General features: G+C 43.5%; 1 protein-coding gene across 3 annotated transcripts in view; it reads left to right on the top strand.

Annotated features, from left to right (window-relative positions):
* Positions 1 to 17,713, top strand: part of CACNA1E (calcium voltage-gated channel subunit alpha1 E) — a 402,433-nt gene that overhangs the window by 167,438 nt on the left and 217,282 nt on the right. For all 3 annotated transcript variants that reach the window (XM_025385803.1, XM_025385786.1, XM_025385794.1), the window contains 3 exons: positions 4,297 to 4,400; positions 5,764 to 5,916; positions 7,287 to 7,468. In XM_025385803.1, coding sequence (XP_025241588.1) covers positions 4,297 to 4,400; positions 5,764 to 5,916; positions 7,287 to 7,468 — 439 coding nt within the window. The remainder of the gene's footprint in view (positions 1 to 4,296; positions 4,401 to 5,763; positions 5,917 to 7,286; positions 7,469 to 17,713) is intronic.

Genomic DNA, 17,713 nt, shown 5'->3' with positions numbered 1-17,713 from the left:
TCATTAAAAAGTCAAGAAACAACAGATGCAGAGAAATAGGAACGCTTTTACACTGTTGGTGGGAATGTAAATTAGTTCAACCATTGTGGAAGACAATGTGGTGATTCCTCAAAGATCTAGAACCAGAAATACTATTTGACCCAGCAATCCCATTATTGGGTATATACCCAAAGGAATATATATCATTCTATTATCAAGATACATGCACACGTATGTTCATTGCAGCCCTATTCGCAAAAGCAAAGATGTGGAATCAACCCAAATGCCCATCAATGATAGACTGGATAAAGAAGATGTGGTACATATACACCATGGAATACCATGCAACCAAAGAAAGGAATGAGATCATGTCCTTTTCAGGGACATGGATGGAACTGGAAGCCATAATCCTCAGCAAACTAACACAAGAACAGAAAACCAAACACTGCACTTTCTCACTCATAAGTGGGAGCTGAATGATGAGAACACGTGGACACAGGGAGGGGAAAACACACACTGGTGCCTCTCAGGGGTATGGGGTGGGGAGAGGGGGAGGGAGAACATCAGGAGAAATAACTAATGCATGCTGGGCTTAATACCTAGATCATGGGTTGATAGGTGCAGCAAACCACCATGGCACACATTTACCTATGTAACAAAACTGCACATGCTGCACATGTACCTTGGAACTTAAAATTTAAAAAAAAGAATATTAGAAGATCCTCATTTGACTCTTAAATGCTTGAGGATAGATTCCCAGTATTCTCCTATGTACTCAAACACATGTATGTTTGAATACTATCCCAGCTTGCTACCCTATTCTTCTCACAGTAAGGTCTAGGATTTCCTTGATGTTCTCTCCTTTTGACCTCTGTCTCAACAAATTTATTAAATTTATTAATTTACAAATTTATTAATTTCATCAGTGCAATTCAAATTCAATTCATCAAGCCTTTACTGAGTGCCTCTTACTTGCTAGGTTTTGGGGGTAGAGATGAGTAAAATGGTGCCTCCATTAGAGGTGTTTCAGATTTAGTGGGAGAGACAGATGAGAAAACAGAATTTCTCTAGGATGTGATTAGGGCAGTGATGGAGGTGGATGCGTTATGGGAGCACAGAATAGGGCTCTTTTCCTTAATTGTCTTTTTGCTCTGAGAATCCCATTGTTGGCCGGGCATGGTGGCTCACACCTGTAATTCCAGCACTTTGGGAGGCCGAGGCGGGCAGATCAAGAGATCAGGAGTTCGAGACCAGCCTGGACAGCATGGTGAAACTCTGTCTCTACTAAAAATACAAAAATCAGCCAGGTGTGGTGGCAGGTGCTTGTAATCCCAGCTACTTAGGAGGCTGAGGCAAGAGAATCGCTTGAACTCGGGAAACGGAGGTTGCAGTGAGCCAAGATTGCGCCATTGCACTCCAGCCTGGATGACAGAGCAAGACTCTGTCTCAAAAAAAAAAAAAAAAGAATCCCATTGTCCCTGCTTTCTAACAGGTGAACAGGGGAGCCAGCTGTCAGTTCTGCTTCAAGGAGTACTGGAACAGTGGGAGTTAGGAAGCAGCCAGTGGCCAATGTGCATCAATTAAAGACCTAGTTGGTAGCCCTCCTGCACTGGAGGAGAGAAAAGAAAATTTTGAGGGCCAAGACAGCACGAGACCACAGGCTGCATGGCCCTGGCTGCAGTATGGTTTGGACAGTTTGGGGAGCAGGTAGTTTCAGCCAGAGACCAACTTGGTGACATGTGCATACCTCATGGCTGGCTGTGTGAGACCCCTGCAACAAATGCCATCTTTTTCCTTCTCTCTTTGCTTTTGTTCTCTTTCCCATTTCTCTGACATTTGCGTCTTCCCCCGGTTCTTATTTATTTCCTTTCTTGTTTATATCCCTACATTTTCTTTTACTACTTACTCTTCTGTCATCTCATTCTTTCCCTCTACCATTTTCCCCCTCTACATTTGAGCCTTCTTTGCCTTTTAATTTTATCTTTCTGCCTCTATCACCATGTTCTGAAACATAACTGTTAAACTCAGGATTGGAGAGGAAATTTTCATTTCCAACAGGGCTGTTTATGATATGAAAAGAGTGTCTCATGTGTATCTGAGTATCCTAGGAAACAGAAGTCTAATTTCTAACTCATATTCTGCATACTGTGTTTGAAAGACATCATCGTGAAAGGAGAGTCTCCCACCTGGGCAGCACAGGAGACTGTGCTGTGCACCTTACCTTTATTACAAGAACCAGGCAAACAATGATCTCTCTCTCTATTTTTTTTTTTTTTTCCTGTGGTTCTCTATCTCCCCACCTATCCTTTCTCTTTATCTCTCTCCTCTTTCTCTTTTTCTATTTCTGTCATAGTTTTCACTTCTATTTTCCATGTTTCTCCTTGTTCTTTTTTGTCTTTAGTCCTTCCCTACTTATTAGAGATTATATGACCCGCTCCTTAATGTCTTTCCTTGGCCTTGGAAGATAGAGTCAAAAGGAGTGTGGAAGACTCCACTCCCCCAAGTACCCCCGTTTCTGATGATGGCATGGAAGTGTGACTCAGGAGAGATGGGGAAGATTCAGAAACCTTGTCTAGCTCTTGAGATTCTTTATGAGTAGGATTTCTTTCTGCTTCTTATTTTTAGGTAGTATGAACGTAGACTCAGAGAATCTTAAAGCTGACCGGAATCTCTACTGGTTGTTTAACCTTCACCCCCTGTAGGATCCCTCTTTACTTCCTAATGATGCTCTACAGGCAGCTCCCGGATACTTGGAGTCTGGGGAAGCGTGCCAGCACATGAAGCTGTCCGCTTGGCTGTTGGCAGCACTAATTGTGTTGGTTACTGCTTGCGATTCTGTTGTCCTGGTCTGTATGATTTGTACCTTATGATTGTACGTCTGCTTCCGAGGGCCATAGGGCATGCACTTTCCATACAGTTCTTTTTCTGAGATTGAAGACATGTCAAATATTGAAGGCACTTCAGGTACCTTCTTTAATACTTGAACTATTTCAGAGAAGTTCCATCAGAAATAAACAAAGCAAGCCATTCTTGCCACCCTTTGACTGTAGAGGAACCCAGTTTTCTGCATGCCTCATTTCCTGATGGTTCTGGGTAGCTGAGATTGTTCTGGAGGGATTATGAGGGAGAAGCTCCCTTTCATTCTTCACAGAAAGAAGAATAAAATGAGCAAGTTTTAAATTAAGATTTTATTAATATTAGTAAACTTTGCATTAGCCACATGTCTGTGTGTACATTACAGTTTGTAGAACACTCTTAGTATTAAATGCCATGTCATTTTATTTTTATAAGTAGACCACAATACACCCTCATTTTAGAGATGATAGAAGTGGGGTTCATCGAGGTTGATAGACTTGTGTTGAGTCACCCCATTCTCAACAGATTGAGTCAGACTTAAACTCAGTTCTTCTGCTCTTATTCTTCTGCTGTGTCTTTCATAAATACATATATGTCCTTGTCTCTCCAAAGTCCCTGCAATGTCATGAGATTATAGGAAATAAGTCATCTCCTTGGTGCACACAATCTAATAGAATTATGGATTTGTGTGTGTGTGTGTTTCTGGATATGGCTGTGGAACGTGGAAAAATAGAAATGGTGAAATCCGATTAGGGTCAAAGAGTGGTTTTGTGCAATTATAAAAATACTGATACTATGTGAAGACCATTGAAATTCTTCTCCAGTGTAATGTATTTGTTTGGTAAAAATTCTAAGTGTCCCAGCTACTCAGGAGGCTGAGGCAGGAGAATGGCACGAACCTGGGAGGCGGAGCTTGCAGTGAGCCGAGATCGCGCCAGTGCGCTCCAGCCTGGGCAACAGAGCAAGACTCCATTAAAAAAAAAAAAATTCTAAGTGTCAAAGTAGAGATGAGTGAGTTACTCTTTTACTGGAGTTAATCCAGAGAAATTTCCTGAAGGAGATAGGCAGGGGAACCTAAGACAATTTTGAAATAAAAAATACAAGGACCTGTTGGGTTGGAAAGAGGGGAAGAAGTTGAAACAGGGCAGAGTGGAGAAAGGGGACAAGGTTTGGGGACAGGAATGGGACAAATGTTGTGGACCTTGTGTTTTGCTTGGGATTTGGAACTAGGGTTCTGGTATGATGATAAGTTTTCCTTCTTTGCAAAGTGAAACCCAGATGGCTAAATTTAATTCCACTTGGAGCCACTGGTGATTCACCCAAGCTCAGGTGCACCCACATACAGCTGGCGTCAGCGCTGTGTGCTTTCCAGGCTGAGCTTGCCTCAGCCCCGCTTCCTGCATGGAACAAGAGGGGAAAGCCAGACTGGTAACCTTGACCCTTCTGTGTCTCTGTCTGCAGCATCCTGGCCACTGCGGGAACCCACTTCAACACTCATGTGGACCTGAGGACCCTCCGGGCTGTGCGTGTCCTGCGGCCCTTGAAGCTCGTGTCAGGGATACCTAGTGAGCATCTGCCATTCTTTCTGCTCTGCTAAGAACTTTCTTGATGTGTCCTCAGCTGGATCCAGGTCTAAGGGAATTTGGGATAAACAAACAATATTCCTCCTGGGAGGAAGCCTCAGTGGCAATAAATAGTGGAGATGAAGCAATCTGGCATAACATTTTACTTTAAATTTAACTTTTCGCAAATATAAAAGATAATAGAAAATCTTTACAGAAAAATGTGGAAAGTAAAGAGAACAACAAAAGAGAAAAGTGCTCTTTATCCTGTCACTCAAAAATCACTTCTGTTAAAATTTCAATATTTTTCATTTTCCCCTGTGCATTTTAATGTAATTGAAATCATTATGTATATTGTAGTTTTATATCCTGAAATAAGTATTTTATTTTCCTAACCTTAAAAATTCTTGGCTGGGTGCAGTGGCTCACACCTGTAATCCCAGCTCTTGGGAGGCTGAGGTGGGTGGATTGCTTGAGTTCAGGAGGAGTTCGAGACCAGCCTGGGCAACATGGTGAAACCCCATCTCCACAAAAAATAAAATAAAATAAATAGATAAAAAATTAGCCGAGCATGGCGGCTCATGCCTGTATCCCCAACACTTTGGGAGGCTGAGGTGGGCGGATAGCTTGAGTTCAGGAGGAGTTCAAGACCAGCCTGGGGAACATGGTGAAACCCCATCTCCACAAAAAATACAAAAAGGTAATAAAAATTAGCTGAGCATGGCGGCTCACTCCTATAGTCCCAGCTACTCAGGAAGCTGAGGTGGTAGGATCACTTGGGCCTGGGAGGCCGAGGCTGCAGTGAGCCAAGATCATGCCACTGCGCTCCAGCCTTGGTGACAGACCAACACTCTGTCTCAAAGCAAAAAAATTCTTATATGTGTTATGATTTATTTAGCCGTTTTAATGTTTTATGTTGCTGGATGACATAAAAAATAAAAATAGGCTATTTCCAGTTTTTCTCCAACTATAAATGTGCTGCAACAAACACCTTTTTACTTAAATCTTTATTCAAATCTCTGAGTGTTTTCTTGGCTAGAATCCTAGAAGTACAATGTGTGGGTCAAAGGATATGTCATTTTCTGAATAGTACTTGTACTAATTGTGCTTCCCCAATAAGGACTGAGAGAATTGGGTCTGAGATACAGTGAATGGGAAGATTAACTTTGTCCCAGCTCTTGAAGGATTTACAGCCTAGCAGAGCTGGGTCTAATTTCCTTTAGGAAAGGTTCACATTCTAATAAATTTAATCTATCAGAGACAGAAGGCAGCATGGATGAAACCAATGAGGGAATGAAACTAATCCTGCCCTATCAGATGGTGCTGAGGGACGGCTGCATTGGTCATTCTCTGTCCTTCCTTCTAGGCCTGCAGATTGTGTTGAAGTCCATCATGAAGGCCATGGTACCTCTTCTGCAGATTGGCCTTCTGCTCTTCTTTGCCATCCTGATGTTTGCTATTATTGGCTTGGAGTTCTACAGTGGGAAGTTACATCGAGCATGCTTCATGAACAATTCAGGTAGGGTCATTCTTCTCTGTCTTCTCCTTTTCCCTTCTCCCCTCTGTTAACTGGGGTAATTTCAGGGCACTTGGAGGCTCATTGGAAAAGTGTGTCCTATTCTGACCCTGGAATTAGAATCAGAAGTTTCTAGTCAGCAGCCTTTTGAGGCACAGCCAACTGAGACTAGAGATCCTGACTTGACATTAATATTGCAAGGCAAATACATAGTTGGAAGATTTCAAATAGATGGTCTCGGCTCCCCTATCCCATAGTCAAGGGCCATGAGAATGAACTTCAAAAGCCATCTGTCTGAGCCAGGCATAGTAGCACACACCTGTAGTTCCAGCTACTCCCTGGAGGCTTAGGCAAGAGGATTGTTGAAGCTCAGGAGTTTGAGGCCAGCCTGGAAAACTAGTGTCTCTCTGTCCCCATCTCTCTGTCTCTCTACAAAAAAATAAAGTACCACCTCTCTGAATATCTGAATCAATACCCCTTGATTCTTTATACAGCAGCCTCTGACCGAATAAATAAGTACTTTTTCTATAGTGGCCTCTCTGGCCCACAGGCTGGTGAGATCTAGGAGTCCAGAATCAGAGTTGGGTCCCTCCAGATCTGTGGAGACATTTTCCCTTCATGATCCTTCTCACCATCTTCTCGCTCTCTGTTTTGACCCACACATGATGTGGATGAACTGAGAGTGCTCTGAGCTTGGTTTGCAAGTGTGCTTGGGAGATTGTTAGGGTACACAACCCCGAATTCTCATATCTTTGTATTTCATTTGTTCTTTTCAAGTTGAGTTGAGTATCCTAGGAGGAAAGGAGATGGTAGGCAGGCTGAAGAATCTCAAATAAGTACCATGCTTTTTATGAAAAGAACCTTCAAAGAACACCTTCCACCTTGGATTTCTATTTTTTGTTTTAATCTTTTATTCAAAGCCAGGAATCCATGCTGGACAAACAAAGAGCTAAAACCCCCTAAAATGACCGTAGTTTATAACTGTCCCCAAGAAACCCGGGAAGAACTCAGGGCTCATCCTGGAGTCTGAAGCTAAAATACTTGACTTTGCCTTTTCCTCAAAGTGTGCCATGTGATTCAGTCCTTCTAATTCCTGTGGTACTGCAGGTGAGGGTAGACGATGAAGCTTGCAGAGTAGGGGACCATGCGGAGGAGAGGCTCCATTTTCAAGAGAATGGGAAACATTGGGTTGAACACATGGTATGTGAGCTGGGAGGTGCAGAGAGGCCAGGGAGGAGAGGGAGCCTAAGACAAAAAAGGGCAGACCTCTTTCCATGGGGAATGGAATTGCTTACCTGTGGCCTCCTGAGGTCATTTCCAGTTCATGTGAAACACCATGTGATTTATCCCCCACCCTCCAAACATATCTGCAGGTATTCTAGAAGGATTTGACCCCCCTCACCCGTGTGGCGTGCAGGGCTGCCCAGCTGGTTATGAATGCAAGGACTGGATCGGCCCCAATGATGGGATCACCCAGTTTGATAACATCCTTTTTGCTGTGCTGACTGTCTTCCAGTGCATCACCATGGAAGGGTGGACCACCGTGCTGTACAATGTGAGTAGAGCTGGTGGGGACCGGGAAGGAGGAGGGAAGAACCCTGGATGGAGGCTTCTGGGGTTGTTTGGCCTGGCTAGTCCAGGGACAGGGAGGGCTGTGGATATAGGTGTATTGGAGCGGGAGGTGAAGACTCAACTGGGACAAGCCTTAGCAGTTCATAATTCTCTCTTGTCTGGCCTCTTGCTAAGTACAAGTACACAGCTTCTTAATACGATTAGGAAATTACATCCTAGGTTGGATAGGTGAACAAATTAGTTAAGTCAGATCAACTTAATAGTTATAGAATATGTTGGTTGGACATGATGGTGGGCTATAGTGAAGGGTACTAATAATGTATAATACTGGCTGCCCAGTAGAATTAGCTGGAAGCTTAAAAAATTTTATCACCCCCCTCAGGATCTGGGAGAATGTACTGGAAAAGAACAAAAAGAAAAGAAAAAAACTTATACCAACTGGGCTCCATCCCAAACCAATTAAGTGGGAATATTTAGGGGTGAAGGTGATTTTAGAAAAGTCATTGGCTTTTCTAAAAAGCTTCCTATCTGACTCTCGTATGTAGCCACTGTCAAGAACTGCTGCATTACATGCACATAAAAAGCATGCTTAATTGTGAGATTCACCAGGGATGCTTGTTGAAAATTCAGATTCACAGGCCCCTTCCCTGGAGATTCTGATTTTGTATAACTTTGTAAGCTAGTGAGCTGTGCATTTTTCAAGTGCCCTGGGGATTCATGTGATCCGACATATTTGGAAGGTTCTGAGTTGATCTAACTGCCTGTCAGGGATATTGGGGATTCCTGCATGGGGACAGAAGGTAGATAGGGTGATCATGAAGTCTCTTCCATCTTCCAGAATCTAATTTTAACGACTTATCAAAGGCTTGGTGCAGACTGTATGCTCAAAAATGAGAGTGAGTTGAGGTATGTGGTTTGATGTACATGGATCCTAGGTGGGTAAAGCCATGTGGGCAGGTGCTTTTGAAGGACTGTACCCTTACCTGCATTGAACCAGCCCATTCCAAGACAGTAACTTTGGAATGATCACGCCTCTTATGTACGCTCCCACAACCTGCCTTTACCTTAAGGTGCCCTCTGTTTCCTTCAGTTCTTCTCTAGATCTTTTTAGCCTGATTCTATCTGTATAAAACTTATTAGGTGGAAAATAAGGTGGCATATACAAAGCACCCTTTAGAAAGAGCTTTGGATATAATTTACAGTGGAGGGAAAGGAAATGCTGTCTCAGAAGAAACTCGACTAGACTATAATGACCAAAGAGCAAGGATTGTGTAAGGCCTGTACAAGAAAGTACTTAGTAGAGGTCCATTGCTAACCTGGATCCATTCCCATATAGGATGAGCAAGGCAGGACTGAAACTTTGCAGAAAAGAGTCACAGGCTATTATGCTAAAGCTCTTAAGGGCAGTGAAGAAGTCCCAAGGACCAACTTACACCCAGCAAGCCCAGGGATGAAGTGTGACCCAGAAAACCCTGGAGGACACTCTGCAGTTCTCACCAGCTGTGGGAGGCAGCAGGAAGGAGCGGAGGGAGGCAAGGTTGATGAGTGCAGTCACTCCTCATTTGAGATGTAAAGGTTGTCTTGAGGCCGTGCCATTCAAATTAGCCAGGCGCCTTAGGAATTGCAGCACTGGCCCTGTAGTGGCTGGTGTCACTTGTAGGGCTTTGAGAGTGATGCATTTCAATTATATGTGTAGACTCACCTAAGTGATGTGATAAATGCATTGAAAGCCTGAAAGGAGAAGTGTTGCATTTGAGGATACAGGCGTGATTGTTGGTCCACCTTAGCCAAGATTCAGATGGTACTGAGAGGAGCAGGATCTCAGCTGAAGAACCACTCATTATTTTTTCTTCATTAGTTTCTTTATTCATTCCTTCATTCTTTCACTGTTTATTAACTGAGCATCTATTACATGCCAAGCACTGTTCTAGGCACTAGGGAAATGGGGAGGAAAAAGTGCCATGATTCCTGCTATCATAGTGCTCTCTTCAAATCTCTATGTCTCTCCAGTTACCTGTCAACTATAGGTTTAGAAGTTAAACACAGGCAGAGATCTTGCTCCTCTCTCTAGTTTTGCTCACTAAGGAGTGAAGGAGGGAGGAGAGGAGATCAAGTTGCAGATGCTCTGAAACCTTGTATTGCATGGGTGTCCAGGGCCCACAGACTCACATACTCTGACTTCCAGCCTGTGATTCATTGAACTTGAGTTTACTGAAGGCCTCCTGATATTCTGATGGCTGGATTTAGGGCTAGGGGTACTGTCACCCAAAGACTGTCTACCTGTTTGGACTGTCTGCTACCTGTTTGGACTGTTCCTTCACACACACACACACACACACACACACTCTTATATACACTGGTTGCATACCATGAAGTTAACTATGAATGACTAGTCAACTTAGTATTATAAATACATGTATACATATATGTGTGTGTGTTTCTGCATATAGAAAAATGACTCACTAAGCATTACCACAACCACCACCAATAAGATGCAAATATAAATATAACTATTGATTTTCCTTTCTACCACTCCTCATTCTGGGAAGGCCCAGTTCACCCAGCTGCTGGATTTGTTCATGCAGAGCACTAAGAGAGGGGGATCCCCTGTTTCCCAGCCCGATGCACCTTCTATTTAGTGGTGCAACAAACATGTAAGATTTATTCTTGTTAGTTAACATCCAAACCAGTAGGAGAATCTTCAGGTTTACCCAGTAGGAAGAAGCTCTCAGGCATGTGGGCTCAGTTTAACCTTGTTAACCAATGTAAATGCTTCCCTCATGTTTGCATCCCTTTTCTGTACCACAGACTCTTCCTAGATGCCTCCCTATGACCTTGTGTTGCTCTGCCATTGATTACTATTAACTTCATTTGCATGTGGCTTTTCTCATTATAATGAATTGTAAGGGGGAGGGTTCCCATTGTCAGGGCAACCTGGAGTCACCTGTGCTTCATTTAGTCTCTATCCAAATGTCAACTGCTTGGTCAAACTCCAACTATATTCTTGGCTTCCCTCCCTCCTCTGGCGGAAGGAATGCAAAACTGTCTACAGTTCTGGCTGTTGCTACCTGTTTGCACTGTCTCTCCCAAAGGTCTCCTCGAGACTTGCAAACTCTCTTCTTTACTTATTTCTCCTAACCTGATAAGTATGTCTTCCACAGTACAATGTGTTCTCCTTCTGATCAATGCTCTTCATTCAACAAATGTTACTGTGGCTCGCTAACCCTCTTCACCTGTGCTGGAAGTGGCTGAGAGAAGTGACTTTCTTCTGATTCTGATCTGAGTCTTATTTCTCTTTGTCATTCTAGTTTTATGGTATCTGCTGATTCCATTAGCTCTTTTATTGTATCAGGACTAATTCCCAGATTGCAGAGGTTCCCAGTCCCTGTCTGCAGTTACTCACATCTTTGCTCTTAAAGTTTAGTATGTTTCATTTGCATTTCTGTAGTTAGAGTTATTTCTCTTCTTACTGTTGATAAACTCATGTAGAGGCAGAAATTTCTTGGAGGTGTACTGTTTCTGCAGCTTTGCAGGTATGCTTGCCACATCTGTTGTGACTACTTAAGATGCTCCAAGCTGCTATGATGGAAGGGGTTTTTATGGACTTCATTGGCTTTTGGCAAGAAGAGGCAACTTAAAGTCTGGGTGCTTTCTGAGAGTCTTCCCAATGCCTTAGAAATCTTTTGGTCTATCAACAATGACTGTGGCTCTCCTTTAAGTTGCCTTTTCACAGCTGCATATAGTCAGGATTTATTAAATGGTTAACAGCTATTCACTTTCTGTCTCATTGAGATTTTGCTGTATGTGTCATCTATCAGCATGGTGAGGCATAACATCCATCTCGCAGTTGATGAAAAACTACCATTCTCTTTATGGAGTTCCTCTGATTTTGTGGTATCTGCAGAGAATGCTTTGGGTTATGAGATCCATGAGACTAGGGAACGTGGCTTCCATCTTTGCTTCAGTCTTTTCCTACCACCTCCTCCACATTGTAGTAGAACTACTCAAAACTAATTTGACAATGGGTGGCAGGAGTCTATGATTATCTTATGGTGCTAGGGTGATAAGATGAACCAGCTGACCTAGGATCAGGTGTATAGTTCATAAAATTCGTAGACACTGTAATTGTGACTGGTATTGTAGACACTGTAAGTGTTATTGTAATTGTAATCGGTATCCAGGATCAGTCATGCTCTGGAATAGACTGGTTTCTTTTTTTCTTTTTTTCCCACAATCCCATCTGGACTGCCCTGTTCCTATGTCCTTACATGAGTCTGGGATCCTGTAATACAGGTGATACTTGGAATCGGATACTAGTATCTGTTCATCTGTTACTTATCCATAGAGGGATTGGTAAGTGGATCTTGGAAGTTACTGTTCTTTTTCCCATGACGGCTGGGAGGTAAGGTGTGTGTACTTAGTGAGGAGCTATGATAACTTCCTCTTAACTGGCAGAACACTTTGCTTGTCAGGCTTTTCATGGAGAGGAGAGAGTAGAGGGAGAGGGAAACTATTTCCTGAACTCATAGTAAAGGCTTTTCCCCTCTGTTTACATTAATACATAAGTGTAGATTCATTCACTAACTCATTATTCATTCAGCAAACATTTGTTAAGTGGCGATAACGTGCCAGATACTGTTCTGGATGCTGGTGATACAGTAGAGAGTAAAACATAGGAAAGTCCCTGCCCTCATGGAATTTATATTCTAGTGGGAAAATGCATATAGAACATAAGGAAAACATATGGTATATCAGATAGTCATAGGTGCTGTGGAGAAAAAAAATGTGGGGAAAGGGAGAGGTTGGTTGCAATTTTAAATGGAGATATCAGGAGGGCCACGTTGAGAAGGTGGCATTTGAACAAAGACTCGAAGTGGGTGAGAGAGTGGGCCATGTGGTTATCTGGGGGAAGAGTGTCCTGAGTCCCAGATAGCTGGGCCAGCAAGTACAGAGATCCTGAGATGGGGACAGACTGGGCGTATTTGAAGAACAGCAAAGAGCACAGTGGGTTGGATTGCAGTGAGTAAGGCAGAAAGTAGGAGATGGAACAGTCAGTCAGATCATGTGGAGCCCTGAAAGCCATTATACAGACTCTGGTTTTTACTCTGAGTGAGATGGGAAAGCAGTGGAGGGTTTTGAGGAAAGGAGTGGTGTGACCCGACTTGTGTTTGAAAAAGGATCACTCCACCTGCTTTGATAGAACAAAAGTAGAAACAGGGAGTCAAATCAAGGTTATTGCAAGGATCTAAAAAAATGATAGAGGCTTGGGCCAGGGAGGTATCAGTGGAGGATGTGAAAAATGGTTGGCTTCTACATATATTTTTAAGTTGAGCTCATGGGATTCTTCGATGGATTGAATATGAGAAAGCAGCAAGAAGAGTGGAGTGGCCGTTAACTAAGCTGGGGAAGAACACAGGTAAAGTATGTTGGGAAGAAGAGGAGAATTGAGTTTGGATGTGCTAAATTTGCCATGCTCATTTGATATGGTAGTATAGGGAAGGAGGTGAATAAATGAGTTCAGAGTAGAAGGCTTGGCAGGAGATACAAATTTGGGAGTTTTCAGTGTATAGATGGTAAAGTATTGAGACTGGCCGAAACCATCAAGGAAGTGAATATAGACAGGGAAGAGAGGAGATTCCAGGACTGAGTCCTGATGTTAAGGTGAAGAGAAAAATGATTATCAGCAAAGAAGACTGAGAAGGAGCAGTAGGGAGGTGAGAGGAAAATCAGAAACTTGGTGTCCTGGGGCCAAGTGAAGAGCGCACTGCAGAGGGAGAAAGTACAGGATGATCAAGTCAGTTCTCTGAAGAAGCGTTTTTTCCTATCATATGATTGTTCAGTATCTTGCTAATAATTTCTTGGTGATTTGTATAAATCACATCCACAGATTCTCTTGAATTCACATTCATATTTACTCTTTCAAAAACTCTTACCTATATGCTTTGCTCATTTGAATCAAATGCTTCAGATGGGTCAGGGAAGTGGAAGGCTAAGAACCACTGAATGCCAGGAGCAGTTTGAGTGGAGTGGGAAGGATTTCAGAGAGCAATGGAAACAGCATGGAAGAAATACCACTTACATGCTGATGGGAATGATCCATTTGAGATAAAAATTATTGTTGATAAAGGAGAGGGAGGATAATTGGGGGAGGGATTTCCTTGAACAGGTGTGCGTGTGGTGTGGGAAGGTCTAGACCACAGGTGTAGGGCTTGGCTTAGATAGGAGCTCTAATCATCCATTCATAGTACTAGGAGTAGAGGAAGAACAAGTGGCTGCAGAGGCTGGTACGTGGGTAGATGTGGTGTTGGAATCTTGTAGAAATTCTCTTCCTATTGCTTCTATTTTCTCAATGAAAGAGGAAGTAAGGTCATCAGCTTACTGGATGGGAGGAGGAAAATATTGAAAGTTTGAGGAGAAGGTATAACATAGTTTCCCAGAAGACTGAGGGAGTAAGTGGAATAGGTAAATGCATTGGGTTGCTGGGCAGCTTTACGGACTCACTTGGAGTTAGCTGTGATGAAGTTCAAGTGAGACCAGTGAGCCTGGTGTGTTTTCCTCTGGTCACATTCAGCCGCTGAGTCTCAGGTAGGAAGTAGGTGGAGAGTTGGCTTTTCCGAGAATAGTTTTGTCAGGTGAGCACGATAAAATGAGAGATCAAGAGAGTGACTGTAACATAGCCGTGGAATTTGAGCTGGATAAGGAGCAAAGAGGTGGGGGAGAAACCGTGAAAAGGGAGGAGAATAAGTGGATTATGGACCCTTTTTTAAATGTGACTCTTGAATCTGATGGACAAATTCAGTCTGTGGAGTAAGTTGAGAAACCTATCTTGCTGCATGGAAGTAGGGAGTGGGTTTTGAAACCAAATGTTCTGATTTCTAATTTGGTGCTCGCACTGCCCCCAGTGGAAGGAGAGAGTGTGTGTGCATGTGCCGCACATGTGCAGAGTAAGCTGTGACTCTGCGCGCCGGCACACCGCTGGGCCTTCTCTAAGGCCACTCCCAGGGTGTCTGGTCCTGTTTCAGCTCAATTCAGAATATGAACTTGGGGAACATTTGGGGATTGAAACCCACCAGGCCCGCCCACCTACCTTACTAGCATTGTACTCTGTCATCTTGTTTTCCTTCTCAGAGTGTCTGTCTCTTTTTTAAACACACTTACGTTGCAGCTTCTGATGCTGACTTTGGCAGCCTGTTCTCCTGTTAATACTTGTCCTCTCCAAACCCTACAGTGCCGCCTTCTTGGCCTCTGTCTGCTGGGCTGGGAGCCTGTGGTCCACAGCCTTCTCCACACCGCTGCCTCCCTGGGAAGAAACCGGCGTTTTCTTTCTTTCTCACACTTACTATTTTCCCATCCTTAGCTGTCTCCACCCTGAAGTTATTCCTACTCATTGCATTTCTGTCTTGATTTGTCAAACCAGGATGCCATCATGTTTGGGATTTATTCCAAATGTGTTAAGTGTGCCTCCTGATCTGATGCCTGAATTTCACACCACGAACCAGGCCAGTCTCCTGGTCTTTTGTCTGTGCAGAGCCGTTAGGCTGGCTCAGGGTTCCTTTCCTTTTTGTTTCATTTACTCTAATATGCGGTTTAATTTCTAATCCGTGGCCAAAGGCCTCAGGTGCCTGATGTGTCATGCAGCTTTGGGCTATGATCTTTTTGTTCTCAGGCAGCTCCAGGCCTTAGGACTCGGAGGCAGAAATTAGCTGGAGGTGGTGTGTTGGTGACTCAATGGCTGTTTCAGGTACTTTTCACTCTGGAATCCAAATGCTGACAGAATCTCAGCCAGGTGGGGATGGCACAGTGCCAGTATATGGCACACTAGGAAAGCCAAGAGGTCTCTATTCACTGTTCCTCAATTCATTATTCACTCAAAGACTCATGAGCAATTTTTTTTCATGCCCCTCAGAGTGTGGTCTGTCTTGGAATCATCCAGGGGCAATTAGTGTAATTGCAGATTCCCGGGCTCTGCCCTAAATCTGGCGGGCCAGCGTCTCTAGAGGTGGGAGGAAGGAATCTGTATTTTCAGCAAGCTCCCATGTGATTCTGAGGCTACACTGAAGTTTGAGAACCACTGTTCTGCATCAATGTAATTGCCAGGCGGTAAGAGAGTGACATGGCACATAAATGGGAGAGTACTGAAGAAAAAGGCACACTTCTGCCTTCAGCCTGCATGCCCACTATGTGGATTTCCATGAGGTCATGCTTTATTCAATGTTTGCCTAACATAAAGTGATTGACACACAGTGGGCTCTCAGGAAGTAGTTAATTTATGGACTTAGGTCTAGAAGGGGCAATAAGTCAGGCGCATGGGTACATACATATACTTGTAACAATAGGGCAAACTAAATATAGCGAATAATTGGAAGATATACAAGCAGAGATCTCTGGGAGGATTGAGGAGAGAGTGGATAATTTAAAGTGAGCTGCTGAACCTGGCTTGGTGGCTCACACCTGTAGTCCCAGCTACCTGGAAGGCTGAGGCAGGAGGATCTCTTGGGTCCAGGAGTTCAAGGCTGCAATGTGCTATGATTGACCTATGAATCATAGGTCAGCCTGGGCAACATAGTGAGACCCCATCTCTAAAAAGAAAATAAAATAAAGTGAGCTTCTGGACAGCCCATGTAGAAATGTGAAAGCTGGTGAACTCAAGGGGAGCCCATGATACTGGATTGCAGCCTGTTGGACAAAGATGTCAGAGCTCTTGGCAACACATTAAAGGCATCATTTACCCACTGGGCACTTAGATGTTACTTTATATTTTACCTTCCTTTAGGGACAAGGCTTAGAAACTGACTTGAAAGTTAGTATACCCAACCCTTTTGGTGGGAGGGAAGGGTTGGATGTACTAAGTTTCCCTTAACGATCCACTACTTAGCTGGTCCTCATTCCAGGCCTGTTGAAATAATATGCGTAGATTTACAGACCTTTGCCTGCCTCCAGTTCCGTGTGTTGCAGTTAGATGTCAGCTGCTTCTCCACGGCGAAGCTTCAGCTACAGCTTTCCCTGTTGATGGACACGTGTGCCCTCAATTACACCTCAGCTCCCTGCCAAAGGGAGGGAAGGATTGAACAGGATCCCTTCTCCTTTAAGGTGCCAGGTACTAGGGGCTCCATTTACACTTTTGGAGAGCTCTTTTAAAAGTGACTCCTGAGAGCCTCCACTCTCCACTGCCTTCCACCTTAAGCCCCATTGTCTGTCCACAAGAGGAAACAGGATTTTGTGCACTCATGGGGCAGCAGAGTAGTGGAGTTAATTACAAAAAAAAAGGTATTGTATTTGACTGGCGAATACATCTTTGGTTTATCATCTGCACTGGAATGTTTCTGATGTTCTGGAAAATCACAACACTCAAATCAGATAAAGAAGCCACAGTGACAGGACCTGGGATATCTTCTGACTTTTGTCCCCTCAGCTTCTCCTAGTGCCCCTTTTCTTGAGAAGCAGTGACCCAAGGCGGGGCCCTTCCTTCCAGTGTGCAGTCTTCCTCACCCCAGGAACTGGCGGGTGGGTCGCAGCACCTGTGATGGTCAGAGAGGACCACTTGAATTTCTGTCCTCCTGAGGGTGCCTTGCCAGGTGCTCCCACCCCTCTCTCCCACTCTCCCCACTCACCATCCCCAGGCCATGGCCTTCACTCCAAACCTGGGACTTGTCAGCGGGTATCTGCGGATGGGCTTTGATGGCATCTATAAAATTTGTTGCAAGTTTTGTTTTTAAAATATGTCTTTTAACTACCACATTTTCTTGAATCCAAGATGCCATTGATTATATACTATATCAAAAATTGAATAATTCTGTTATTAAATTTAAGCATTATTCAATGTTGTCAGGGGAAAAGCCACTGCATTCTATGTATGATGTATTCATATATTCTGAGTTACAAAACCTTCCTCTGTAAAGAAAGGTATATTGTAGAATTGAGGAAATAGAAAATGAAGGAATAAAACTAATTTTAAAAAGCCACAAGTAATCCATATGTTATAGACCAAATTTTCACACTTGGAGACCTCCCACGGTCACACTGGCGTAATTCTTTTCTTTGTGGAGACCTTGGAGTCAAGCTCCCTTTGCTGTCTCTGCATTTATTTGAGCTTTGTGTAAATGTGGTATGAGAAAGCTTCTAGTTCTGTGTTGGTCTTTTTAAAAGAATCAGGCCCCAGCTTGTTTGCTTTCATAAAATGATGTAAGTGATCACACTATTACCTTTCTGTATGATTCAAGATTTTCTC

Source organism: Theropithecus gelada, chromosome 1 (assembly GCF_003255815.1).
Source record: "Theropithecus gelada isolate Dixy chromosome 1, Tgel_1.0, whole genome shotgun sequence".
In the NCBI taxonomy this organism is placed as follows: domain Eukaryota; kingdom Metazoa; phylum Chordata; class Mammalia; order Primates; family Cercopithecidae; genus Theropithecus; species Theropithecus gelada.
Note: the sequence above shows the minus strand (reverse complement) of the source record. Positions and strands in the feature narration are given on the sequence as shown.